Source organism: Ictalurus furcatus, chromosome 6 (assembly GCF_023375685.1).
Source record: "Ictalurus furcatus strain D&B chromosome 6, Billie_1.0, whole genome shotgun sequence".
NCBI classification, from domain to species: domain Eukaryota; kingdom Metazoa; phylum Chordata; class Actinopteri; order Siluriformes; family Ictaluridae; genus Ictalurus; species Ictalurus furcatus.
In genome coordinates, this window is record NC_071260.1 from 12,954,572 (window position 1) to 12,968,755 (window position 14,184).

A 14,184-nucleotide genomic window follows, 5' to 3' on the forward strand; every position below is an offset into this window, starting at 1 on the left:
TGGCTACAGAAGTTTAATCACGACAGCTGGGGACTCACAAATGTTAATGCCAGGAAAATCCAGCAGGGATATTTAAGCATGCTATTATCAGGGACAACCAAGCATGTCACCTGTGAGATACAGAGGACCAATGAATCACGCTGGAGGTGGTGTTACAGACGCAGACTCACTGATGAGCTTAGTCCTGCCTGGTGACAGATTGAGACAAGCTCCATCTTTTCCACTCATTAAAAAAAGCATGCACATCCACAGCTCCATGGAGAGAAGGGCCGGGGGCAAATCACCTCCAAATTGGCTGCATTGAACAAACCATTCTCGGATAAACTCTCTACTGAGTCGCTACATTTAAAAAGAAATGTCATTAGCAAATTTCACCACCCACAGGAGCCTGCAGGACCTCGTGTGCGGGTCGTTTTACATCAATTACAGACTACTTTCTGAATCTTAAACTCATACAAGACATTCATAGGCTCTACAGATGTTCCAACAACGCCGTATTGAACTATTACCTGCAGAAACTCATAAGTAACCCGAGTTAAAATTAACATACGTGGATGTCCAGTCTGCAGTCTGGTCCATGTCTGAGGATGCAAAGATTAATCACGGTCTATAGCTCTAGTGAAGGATCTATACTGTTGATTAACTGACCTTTTGTTGACCTGAGCATCAGTATGCAGGTTATGCACCGAACAAATGGTCTGCTCACTTTTATTACGAACATGAAAGGAAAACATAAAAAAAAAACAACAATTTGCCAGACCAAGAAAAACATGAAATACTTCATTTTCAATGGAATATTACACACTATGCTATAGACTGCATCCTGGAGAACAAAAATATTAAATGGCAACACACAGCACCCAATAAAATGCCTTTATTACTGTTAACACAAGAGCAAAATACTTAAATAAAAAGCACATTCCACCTTTTTCCATATAGTTCATCAATTTTAATTTGTCCCACTAAGATCCTGAGATCTCCAGCCAGTCTTGTTGTAGCACGTAGATTACCTGATCATGTGATGCCACCGAATTGTGCACATCAACAGCGGGTACTTCTCAATCAGCTCCCTAGTTCAGTACTCGGGGCCATTTTAAGGGCTGTCTCAATGACAAAATCCTTCCAGTGGACTTGAACGTTTGCACCATAAAAAAAATCCCACAATGCACCACAAAAATCAGGGAGAATCCATGCTTCAATTCAATTCGATTCAATTGTATTTGTATAGTGCTTTTTACAACGGACATTGTCTCAACGCAGCTTTACAGAAATATATAAACACAGGATACAGATTTTAAGTGTGTGGATTAATCCCTATTGAGCAAGCCGGTGCAAAGGTGGCCAGGAAAAACTCCCTACAATGATATGAGGAAGAAACCAAACTTCCTTACTGGAAATGGTGGCGTATTTTCTGAAGCCACTCAGCTCGAAAATAAATAAATAAATAAAAATAGCAGACAAACTCTCGGCCAACTTCATCTACAAATGTAAGCAGATTGTTATCGTTGTTATAGATCTCAAATGATTGCTTACGTTAGTGATCCTGCTTGAAGTACAATGATTAGAAACAAATTTGTATGACATATTATGTCAGTTATCGGTCCTGCCTGTTATTGATAAATACCAGTGGTGAAGTTTTACGATGCGAGCACGCAGACGCTGGAAATGGGGTCATCACTGTTCCAATGTGTAGTGAGCCAGGATCCTTATCAGTGCCCGGACACGTGTACACGATATACTGATTCACGACCTAGGGAGCGGATTGAGACACACTCAGTATGTCCTGATAGATTTGAATGCTCACAGGCAATTCCAAAGGCTTTTCCAGGCAGTCCTGAGGGCATGTGCTTTTGGGGAGAAAGTACAGGTTAATGACAGCTAGCTATTTGTTGGGTATTTTTTCTTCAAAAAAAGGCAAAACAAAAATAGCAGTAATAGTAAGCAGCTGTTCCTTTTTCCCCCTCCAATCAAAGAGACTACAGCCGCACCCACTTGTTTTCTACAGGCTCACAAGAACGACGCACTTATCTAGTCACATAGACAAAGCTGACGTGATGTAAAACGTTGCAGCTACCACACATAAACGTGTCGTGTCCTTTCCCCTTCGGTGACTTGGTTTTTCCGCTTCAGTGACTTTGGCTTTTGGTCTGAGTGCTGCTTTAGCTGAAAAAGCAGAAAAGTTTCGTTTTCAGGTGTCTGCTGTGTCACTGTAGCAAAGGGTCAAAACTCCTAATGACTATGGCTAAACCATAGCTGTTGACTCATAGTGGTTGTAGAGCACGTGTTTGACAGAGCTGCAGTCCTGCCTCAGGCATACAACATTGATTAAATCATGGGGCGACAGTTCTACTATCAGCATGCTGGAGTCATAGAGGAGATGACAGCATGGGGTAATTAGAGCAACAGCAAGGCTGTGAAGCAGGTGAATCGTATCGCCTCTTCACGTGAACTCAATGATGCCCTCAACAAGAAAGCCTGGAGCCATGCCTCTGAGTTTGTTCCAAGCGAGACCCGAGCGTTTCCAACTGGAAGTACAGAGGTTATCAAGCCAGCATTTTGCAGCTAATAAAACGAATTATACTCTAATTCAAGAGTTCTTCAAACTGAATTTCAAATCCATAGTTTACAAGCAGTCATTTCTTGCTCGTAAGGAAGAGAACTCAAGCGAGACGCATAACAAACAGCTCCGTCTAAACACCACAGATCCTGAAGACCATTCCGAAAATAATTTTTAAAAAACCCTCCGAAACAGTATAAGGATGTCGAGTCGCGTCAAATTTCTGAACAGCACCTTTCCTTCAAAAGCTAAGCAGAGACCTGACGGACGGAAAATAGCAGGCCCATTACTGTCTGTCGACCGTCATGTCTAATACCAGCCACAAAAGCAACCGATTTGCTTTTCACCAAGCAGCCATGATCAATGTAGGCATTATCCTAATGATGCTGCTGCTGCTGCTTTCACAAGACTGTCAGTGTTATAACAATCCACAAAGCAGTACAAAAGGAGAGTCCCCGATCACATCCTGTTGATCGATGCAAAGTGAAAGAAACAGACTGAATGTGCTGCGTGCTGTGCAGCACTGATCAGTCACTGTGTGAAGAAAGTATGGATTCCACTGAAAGAAACCTGAAAATACAACAGCAACAGTGGTGGATCTTCTGGTCTTTCTGGCCCGTTACTCACTGCTCGACTAGCCAGCATTCTGCTGCTGCAATTCCTAGTGGATCTGGCTATGTTTACATTGTTTATGAAGGATTTTCCTCTCTTGAAACCCAACAGTGCGCAAACATACCCTCCCCAGACAAACAGGATACAAAATGCAGGAGAGAAGAAATAAAAAATATTTATTTGTCTGTAAAATTCTGCCAGGAGGAACCAATCTGTGTAAACCTGCCAATTCTTTCTCTTAGAAATATACATCAGAATAAACAAGCTGCCAGATCAAATACAGGAATAAATACATGAGACAAAGAGTGCATAAGAAAGCCGTAGTTCACTAATGTTATCCTCGTACAGATTATGAGGGGGGAAAACACTTCTATCCCTTGAGATAACGTTTAAGCAGAAAGCCCAGAAAAAGGCTTCCAGTCTACAGTTATCCTAGATCTAGACTCTTGGAGTTTGCATGTTGTTGAACAAATTCAAGATAACACGATGTATGCCAGGTTTACTAAATCACGATAATTACAAATGGGCTAATTTGCTTCTCTGAGAAACGCACCTGAGAAACATTTTCGAATAAATCCGCACGCTTCTGTTTTTCTTGGAAAGACCAGATATATCGGGACTCTAGATCATGTGGATTATGTCGAATAAGCCTGCTTCTTTGAGGTTCGAGCTTACAAATTTGTTGCCTCGTTAACAAGTCCGACAACAATCCAATCCACAATCTAATCCATGTACGAAGGATGCGGCACCGATCGCTGGTCGGGATCCGTTTGAAACTTGCGAACCTTTTCACTGATGCTACTCATTTATAAGGACTTTATAAATGTAAAAACAAGATATTTCAGTTAAGGCACTTAGTCATACAGTCTGTCTAACACGAATAAATTATGATAGTTTATATGGTGGAAAAAATACCTATACAATTAAAAGGTAAAAGGAAAAAAATAATAATGTCATAACACTTAATCAGCGTAATCAGCCAAGGAAGCTGGGATCCTAAGTGCCTCCTCAAACCTCCAGCATGACAAAGCTGCTTACTGGATGGCAACCCATTTTCAGCATCAAGGGATGAACTGATTCAGCACAAACCGACGGACTTTTTATCAAACACCCCTCTCTTCCTTCTGATTAATGAGCCAAACAACCTGGTCAGGGAGGGGCTTTGGCTCTGCCTCCGATAACACACTGCAACCTGGGGATAAATTACAGACGCCATTGGAAGGATGAGCCAGGCTTTACATGCTTAACGGGAAAAAAACTGGACTGAGCGAAAGGACAGTGGTCCTTCCGTTTACGTGAGCGATGAGATGAATGCAAGAGGGGCATGCAGACACTATACCTACAGTATATTAGTGGTAATAATGGTAGTGGTAGTAGTGAGGACTCAACTGAAATTAAGAGATCTGGATATCGCTTTGACGTACAGGTGCACTAAAGGCAAATACAGGGGCAATAGGGTACACAAACCGGCTCCTCCCTGAGCACACAACTACTGTCCCTCTGCTCCAAGGTAGCACCTTTGTTTTCAATAGCTGCTACAAAACAGGATGTGAGAAAGGAAATAGCCTGAGGAATAGGACTGGACTGACGTGGCAAGCCAGTTATAACAGTGAAAGCTTACAATATTTTAATTCCTCTACCGCTGCAGACTTTTTACCAATTAGTCATTAGAAATATAAACAGGAGGTGCCTTACTCATTTGGCACACTGTTTAGTACGATAGTGTTCCGTCTGAAAGGTCTGGATTCGTCCTGTTCTCTGGCACAGTCCAGTAGTCCCTTTTCACAATAGGGACTTTAAGCAACAGCTGCGAATGGAACAGTAACGACATTCAGACGTCGTATTCGTGACGTTTTACTGTAACCGTCTACTACGGGAGAATAGTCAGGTTGCCGTAGTCGTTACAACGTGACAGATTAGGCAAGAAAATGTTATGTTTTATGGTATGTAACAACGTAATTGCATCGGTATGATTGCACTATTAGTCTTTTATTTAATCTGTCTTGATATGCTCATTTTAATTTTCTGACAAGAAATTCATTGAGGCATTCGTCTTCCTCCATGTGATCAAGATTAAAAGATGAGTACTGTATTGCTTACACTGTAAATCTAGGTTTTTAGACTTATTGGCATCATACAAGAGTAAAACCTCTTCTTATGACAATAGATTATTATTTAATGCCAAAAGAAATCCTTCTCTTGCTTATTTAAATGACATGTTTTTGTATTTCAATAAATGGCTGAAGGCTGTGTTGCACCATCTCGTTTACGGCTGCTTAGTGATTTTTACGTTCTCGGCTACGGCGGTGTAACAGTTCACTTCCGGTCGCCGGAGCCGTTCCTTTCGCCGCTGCTGCTTAAAGTCCCTACTGACGTCAAAAAACTCCCATCTTTCCGCAAAGCAGCGTATACGTGCTTCCGTCTTACCTTACGTGCGCTGGATACTAACAACACGAAAGGTCAAGTTTAGAATAATAATGTTTACGTATTTACAGGTTCTTCTTTTAATAACGCTAATGAAGGTTTCCAGTTTACCGTTCTTTACCGTGTAACTGCCTCGGATGGGAAAGTAGACTAGCTAGCAGCAACAAGAAAAACATGCATCGCTCACGGCCTGTGCTGCTACAAGTTTACTAACAAGTGTTTACTTTTTATATTAATGGATAATCGCTCACCTCTGCAACCGCAGCCGAACGCAACCATCAGAAAAACCTGAAGGTGATGAGCCTCCTCATTTTTCCTCATGGACCTGTGACAACGCCCTCTCGCTGTCGCCTCATCGACAAATATATACGAAACTGTATTCCAATGCAATGTTTTGGTGAAAACATTAACCATGAATACACTACTGACTTTTATCTAACAATACACCATCTATAACTAACATCGGTATTCTGGAAACACAACTGCAACAAGAGTTTGCGGTATATTATTATCCCAACTCCTCCGCTAATGTAAGCTGAGCTGGACAATACAAAATGCTTACCTTCATAATCAAACAGGTACTGCTCAGTGAAGAACTGATCGTTTAGAACATGGCGTAAAAGTGAAAATCTGTCTGCAAGTCACTGTAGGTCATCTAGACGGATTTCTGGCAGATGTAGAAGGACTGGGTACACTCCATAGTGTTCCACAATGCTGGCGGAAGTAATCATACGCTGCTTTGAGTCAGAACGGAAGTCGAGTGACGTCATGTGGAAAAGGTTCTGTTGACTTCAAAGTAACGTAAAGACACCAGAGGAACGTAAAGCATTGGAATGCGTCATTAAAAAAAATAAATAAAAAATAGTCGTGATGAATGAAAGGATCTCTGTCACATGACTAGTAATGTGACTGTCCATGTGACCGGCCTTGCTAAGAGAGCACGAGCGAAATCAACAGGCTACTCTTCCGTGACACGCAGTGCACGAAGGGAAAATGCGGCCACACTGTAAATCACCGCAGTTGATCGGCGGTGCAACGCTGTAGCGGCAATAAATCACCGAGTGCACCGGTCGCTATAGCAACCTGCAATCTTCCGACATATGCAGTGAACATATTAATAGATTTATAACTACACATTAGTCCCGCAAGAACTGTGTGAAAGATCCAGCGGTCAAACTGAAGGTAGGTAGGTAGGTAGGTCTCTCTTTCTTTCTCTCTCTCTCTCCACCTTTCAACTTCGAGCTGCAGCCTGAACCACCTGAACCCGATATCTTCACCACGAGCAAAATAAACCACGCACCGATCCGCCACACGATTCTCACGACAATATCTAAACACGGCGGATAGTTTTATGTTACTCACCACACATAAGAATATATACATTTCAAGCTCTCCCCTGCGTCTCCCGTATCTGGTCCAAGAAGCCATGATGCCGCTGCCACGTCTGGCCGCGCATGCGCATTCTGCTTTCCTCAGACCCTACAGGAGAGCGCGTGGAATGCGCGGAAATGTGGTTTCTCCGAGATTTCGGGTTGACACGACTTCTTATCCTGGATTTGTTTTAAATCTCGCTGAGAACCACAATTTCCCTGATGAGGATAGGGTTATCTGACAGATTTGAGCTTGTAGGGACATTTGTCTGAAGCCCATAATTTAAAAAAATAATAATAACAATATATATATTTTAAAAAAAAAACCTTGAAAAATTCAAAAGTTCCTAAATTTTTCCTTTTGGGTACTCAGATTGAGTTTAGAGTTAAGTTTAACGATACTTAGCTACAGTAATAAGCCTATGTCAGTCAAGGTCCCCACAAGGATAGTAAAACATGTGTCAGGTTTATGTTTGTTTGTACTATACTTAAACATAAACCTGACACGCGCGAGAGCATGTTTTACTAGCCTTGTGGGTACCTTGACTGACACAGGCTTATTATTAGGTGTGTGTGTGTGTGTGTGTGAGAGAGAGAGAAACGGCAACATGGGAAAAACATGGGGGGGGGGACCAATAGAAACCATCCAACCATCCATCTGTCTACTACACTGCTTATCCTACTGGGTCATGGGGACCCTGGAGCCTATCCCAGGGAGTATCGGGCACAAGGTAGGGTACACCCTGGACAGGGTGCCAATCCATCACAAGACACAATCACATACATGTTCACACACCCATTCAGACACTATGGACACTTTGGACATGCCAGTCAGCCTACCATGCATGTCTTCGGACTGGGGGAGGAAACCGGAGTACCCGGAGGAAACACCCGCAACACGGGGAGAACATGCAAACTCCGCACACACGCAGGGCTGTGGCGGGAATCAAACCCCCGACTCTGGAGGTTACCACTAAGTCACTGTGCACCCTAACAATAGAAGCTATCACAGAAATTCTAATGGTTTCCACTACAAATACCATTACAATTAAAACAATTACCATTACCATTATTGGTCCTTAATGGTATCCACTAGACATAACATGCCACCAACACAAAGCAACAAATTACCAGTAGGGACCCACAGGGGCCATTACAGTTTCCATTAAAACCATTACAATTCCCATTAAACCATTACAAATTCTATGAAAAAGGTCTACACACACACCACAAGATTAAACCACTCAAGTAAGTCTAAATTCATTTCTTTTGCCAATGTGTTTTGAGTTTTTAACACAAATCTATATTTAGTCCTAAATTACTCATCAACATAAAAAAAAAACACAACAACCTTGAGCTCGCGCACCCCCAAACAGTTAATCAATTGCCATGGAAACTCATAGATTTATAGGACCAAACTATCTTGCTTGCGTAGGGGGGGAGATGATCTAACCAAATAGTTTATCCTCACACAAACGTTTATATTTACCGACGTACGACCATTCAGATATATTTCGGATCCACATTTAAAAACATAAACCCTCCTGCCATTGAGTTCCGCCGATAAATCTGTGATATGATGTTGCGTGTAATCGGTTGTCCCCCTTTCGGTTTGAATTTGAACTGCTCTGATAGTAGCCTGCGCTCGCGAGCCCACACAGCGCAGTGAAGCAGCTGCAGGTAAACCGGTGAGACTCGCTCACAGCGAAGGGATACACGCACTCTTCATCAGCTAAAAGGACGGACAGCGCCATTTATGCCGAGACTTTACACCCTAGTGAAAGACAGCCAGAGGTAAAACATCACATATTTTATTCACACTACTTGTAGTGAAGTGTCTGGAAACTGTGTGGAGCAGCTGGTTGGTGGAACTTCTTCATGGTTTTAGAGTTATAGCAAAGTGAATCCTGTATACACGGTTTAACTGAACTAAACATAAACAACAACAACAAAAAATAGTCGAAAGAATGGTGAACCTGCGTCTTTGTGGTTTGGTGGTTTGACTTTTCCCCTCACACATGGCTTTCTTTAGGGCTGTTGTTTATAAAGCCATCAATTATTGAAGTTTCTTACACACCTCTATATCACAGTTTTCTCTCTCTCTCTCTCTCTCTCTCTCTCTCTCTCTCTTATTACAAATCCTTATTTACTCCTCATTCGACTCCCAGCTGAAGTAATTAGTCTTCTTCAACAATGAGAAAAAGGACTGGGCGAATGCAGACAGCGTTTCTTTTATCCCGTTACAGATTTACTTGCCACTCACGTTTCGTCCTGAGATCAGAGGAGGTGTGTGTATGTGTGTGTGTTTTATTTTATTATTATTATTTTTTTTTAAATTTGCTCACGTTTCCAAGTGCGGGATTTTTCATCATTAGGCATTTGTGAGCGCACATAGATTTTCCTTGGAAGTGCTGAGCCTGATGCTTTGATCACCTTGATTAGTTTACAGCCAATGAACAAACAAACAAACAAAGCGAAATGTTTCCTATCAGAGAGAAAATAGCTGGGCAATCAGTAGAAGTGGACCTGCTGTTTATTCCCAACATCACGCACGTGCGTTATTGTGTTATTGGCTCCCAGGTTTACTGCAGTCCAGCAAGCCTCCTGGATCATGTAACACTCTTGTTATTATTTTTATTATTTATTTAAAAAATTTTTTTTTTAATGCTGTTGTACTAGGCTATTAATAGCGTAGACGCAGGTGGATTTCTACAAATGGCTTGACGCCTTAGTAGTGAAGATGATGGTAAAACCCACAATGATGCACAGACAGAGAGATGAGAAGATAACGTTGACTGGACATGCGGTAGATGCACACTGAGCCGTCTCGGGAAAGCAGACACAACAGGATTTCTGACAGAATCATACAGATCAGGAAGAAGAAGGAAAAAATGGTCAAAATGATCCTTGTTTAAAAAAAGAAAAATTGAAGGAAGAATAAACCATTGCCAAGCAGCTTTATTCTGATAGGAAGCAGACTATACATGTGGCATTTAATTTTTTTTTTATAGCGGTTGCCATTAGGTTTGTCATTTTCTTTCTTTCTTTCTTTCTTTCTTTCTTTCTTTCTTCCTTTCTCAGACATGTGTTTTTCTATCACTTGTGTTTTCGAAGTATAATTTGCACTCAGTCTGCAAGTTCTTCCTGAAAGAAAGAGACAGAAAAGGACTGCACAGGTTTTCGTTCCAGCCAGACAGGATACCATTTATACAGCATGAAAACTGAGACCAATTGAATCTTTGTTTGGGAGCAAAAAACAAACAACCAACAAAACAAAAAAACCTGCAGCCGGCTGTTTGTAAATATCTTCCACATCTGAACCGTGCCGTGTACATGTTATTATTTCATAACTTTGCTAATGTTGCAAACCTGAGGACTAGCTGTTCACATTTTGTTTACACGTCCTGAAATGTTCAAGTCTGATTAAGAATGAAATAAATGAATGCCCATTATTTGGCTTATATTACATTGAAGATGCCATTGGCATCGTTGTCTTTTTCTATTTTGATCCACCAAATTCACATGAAGCGGTCATCTGTTCGTGTGCTCGAAGGATTTTTGAACGATTCTGCCGAGCACTTGAAGTTGAAAACTACTTGAACGTCACAGTGCAGCTTGGGCAGAAACAAAGCCAAGCACAATGTCTGAAGTACAGATTGGGACAGTCAGGAACAGCAGGGGGCACTGTTGTGTGGTAATATTGACCTGTGACAAGCATCCATGGTCAGCGAAGAACACATGGGCTCTCATTATGTAGAAACCCTATAAACATGCAGCAGGAGATGAGGATGCTGCAATATATCGGTTTATATTGTTTTTTTAAGATGATTAAGACCGTCGTAGTCGACACGGCTCTCCGAATGATTTCTTTTAGAACATGCGCGTCTGGAAATACAACGTGACCTGCATACCTTCAAGAGCTGGCTTCTTGCTTGGGTAGATGGAAGCACGTGCTCTAAAACGACACCTTTTTGATGCTCGCTTATCGAAACCGCCATGCGTCTTTCATTTAAGTGGAAATGAGAGATCCAAATCTGGCGATGTACAAATTATCATATGAAAACCTGTGCTAATTTACACTTCACGTTTCTATCAATATTTATGTAGTCTCGTTCACCGCGCAACTTAATGAATGGTGTGGCAACAGCGTCTCGCTGATTGATTCAGTCTCTGTGTTCTTCTGCTTATGGTGCTTCTACTCGGAGACGCATTCATTTGTTTAGAAACTCTCATGGCAGAGTATGCAAGCAAGATTTAGCAATTAAAAGTGCGTCATAAACTCTTTTCTCTACATTCCTTTTTTTCCATCACATCGTTTCCATTAGAGAAATTAAAATAATAACCTTTGGGAGAAGTTGCAGTTGTGTCGTGACTCATTTGTAGGATGTACACACCTGACTATAAATTTTCCTCCGTCAGCATCTGGATCTCTTGTGTGCCTGTTTGTTTGTATGGTGATCTGTTAACGTTTCATAACAACGACTTCATTTGTCCACTAAGTTCACTAAAGCCTTTTTGTGCCGCCTCTAAACAAACATGCCTGACAAAGCTATTAATATTCATATAGTCCATATGCATATGGCATTTGATTTAGGCGTGTCCTTGGTAGCCGAGGCCTCTTTTTCAGATGTAAAACGCTGTTTTCATCCATAATGAATTTCATGAGCGCTTTCCTCAGTTTGAAACGCACAAGCCCCCTGATTAAGGTTCTCTCAAAGCAAACATGACTCAGCCCCGAGCCTTCTCAGAACGGCTATAACAGTCCGGATGCACGTCTCACATAATATCACCCCTAAATAATTTCAACTCATTAATGCACTCTTGTACAGTAAGGACTCAGGGACCATCATCAAAGTTTCGTTGGTGCATATTTAAAACGTGCCATATGAATTATTTCTGGCGTGGAGACATCAGTCGAGCAAGGACAACAGGAATAAAAGTTTAATGGAGAGGAACTTGATCAGTCTGACACTAACCCTAGACTCACGAAGAACTTTTTAAGAAGACCAACACGGTGACATGATGAAATCAGTCATGTAGTATAGCCAGACAGGCAGCGTTCCTTCCTTCTTCAAGAGAAAATAAACATAAAAAGGGAGGGTTAGTCTAAGGACAGTTGCTTGCCATGATTTTGAAAAGTCGGGAAGTCATACTGTATGACTTATCATTGATCACGGTCACATTTTTAGTATTGTTATTGATCTCTGGTATTAGTTGAACGTTGTAGTATGCAAATGAGTGACGTTGTAAAATCACAGACTCTCTCTCTCTCTCTCTGTGTTCGTCTGCCTGTTCTATCTGTAACACTGATTTTTTTTTTTTTTGTTGTATCATGGTTATGAGATGTTTTGTCCTCATATGGTTAAGAGTTGCATATGTTCAAATGCCAGTGAATGACCTAGCCTACCATATGCAAGCATGCTTTGCAGCTTGATGTTCATGGTGAATTTGAGAGATTGAGTGTTTGAAAACACCCTTCAGCAGGCTTGGACCCAGTTTTGTGGTGTTATGAGCTCTTTTGATGTGAGATTCTGATTTTTTTTTGAATGATTTTTTTTTATGCAAAAGAAACAAATCTTTCTGTTCTAATGATCACAAACTGCCAAACACGATGTCATCTTTCACAAGCTGTTATCATTTAAGTGCATTTGATGTTCTGACATTCAGTCCCAGTGAGGTTATAATTCATTGGTTGGTTGTTTCATCACAACCTGGAGTAGTGTAATATGAAAGACAATAAAACCCTGTGCACTTTTTCCAGATTGCTTTACCTTTGACTTGACGTCTCTTTGAATGGTGCACTTTTCACTTTTGACCCTAATGTGTTCCATCAACGTAAATTGGTTAGTAGTTAAGTTAAAGAGACAATAATAGGGGCGGCTGTGGCTCAGGTGGTAGAGCGGGTTGTCCACTAATCGTAGGGTTGGTGGTTTGATTCCCGGCCCACATTTCTCCACATGCCGAAGTGTCCTTGGGCGAGACACTGAACCTCAAGTTGCTCCCGATGGCAAGTTAGCGCCTTGCATGGCAGCTCTGCTACCATTGGTGTGTGAATGGGTGAATGAGACACAGTGTAAAGTGCTTTGGATAAAAGCACTATATAAGTGCAGATCATTTAATTGTTTTTACAGACTAAAAAAAATTGCTATTAGAATGGTGAACGTGTGTGTGTGCGCGTGTGTGTGTGTGTGTGTGGCCATAGATATGCCATTTCTCCAGACTGAAAAAAAAAAAATAGAAGCTGTGTCATCTTTGATTTATTTTCACTTAGTAGATTTTAGAAAGGCCATCATTCACAATAACTAACTAATGTGAAGGTCTGCAGAGATTTACAATGTTGTGAAAACTTTGGAAAGCGTTCAATCTGAGCATCGCCATGCTCCATTAAAGATGCTGACATTTGTGTTGTTTCTTCAGCACACAGCAAAACATGACATTTTCCACACCCTTTTTTCGGGCACTACTGTTCGTAGTGAATTCCTGTGATAATAGAAGCTCCGAAGCTCCAGGGTTTGTCCTCCAGTTTGTTGGGAATTTAATGAATCTTTATCGTTATTTCATCTTCCATCCATGCTAAAAAAAAAAAATAATAAAAAAAAAAGATGGAAGAGCTGTGCCTTTGGCTGATTTTCAAGAGAATTGAATGCCACACTGTCTTTTGTTTGGCTTTGTTCTGCAGCTGGGAATGGAGTGGCAGAGTGGGGGGGGGGGGGATTGAATGTTTGCCAAACAGTTGAGGGCCTTGATTGGGGGAAAAAAAAAAAAATCTAGCTGTACACCAAAAATAACACGATATAAGGAGATCAAATTATTGTCTGGGTCCATTCAGCCTCGTTGAGCCAAGGCTGCATATTGTTTACGAGCGTGTGGCTGTGTGTAGCACAGATAGACGACCGCGCTCTCCTCAGGCACTGAAATGTGATCTATGATATTACTGAGCTGAGTGCTGTTTACACCCTTAATAACACTTTATTATTATTGCAATTGAAGAGGCGCAATTTGTCTTGAGTGTCATCATGTTGTCGTGTTTTTCTAGTAAACTAGTAAAAAAATAGAAGTAATTAAAGCCTGAAATGAATTATTGTCAGGGATGTATACCAATCGAGATGCTCACTTTGTCAGTTGTGCTTAAATAAAGTACCATAAAGCACATGACGGTGGCATTTTCCGTTATATACAGTAGGTACCTGCAAAAATGAGTCATACACTAGCAGAAGCAAA

General features: G+C 41.3%; 2 protein-coding genes across 4 annotated transcripts in view; one reads left to right on the plus strand and one right to left on the minus strand.

The window, feature by feature from the left end:
• The window catches only part of pdia5 (protein disulfide isomerase family A, member 5), a 55,784-nt gene extending 48,723 nt beyond the window's left edge, over positions 1–7,061 (minus strand). The window contains exon 1 of one of the 2 annotated variants that reach the window (XM_053626559.1): positions 6,956–7,061. In XM_053626559.1, coding sequence (XP_053482534.1) covers positions 6,956–7,021 — 66 coding nt within the window. In that variant the 5' untranslated portion in view covers positions 7,022–7,061. The other variant, XM_053626560.1, reaches the window with a different exon arrangement.
• Positions 7,062–8,338: 1,277 nt separating this feature from the next.
• Positions 8,339–14,184, plus strand: part of sema5ba (sema domain, seven thrombospondin repeats (type 1 and type 1-like), transmembrane domain (TM) and short cytoplasmic domain, (semaphorin) 5Ba) — a 109,553-nt gene continuing 103,707 nt past the window's right edge. For both annotated transcript variants that reach the window (XM_053626562.1, XM_053626561.1), the window contains exon 1: positions 8,339–8,757. The gene's annotated coding sequence lies outside the window, so the exon portion shown is untranslated. The remainder of the gene's footprint in view (positions 8,758–14,184) is intronic.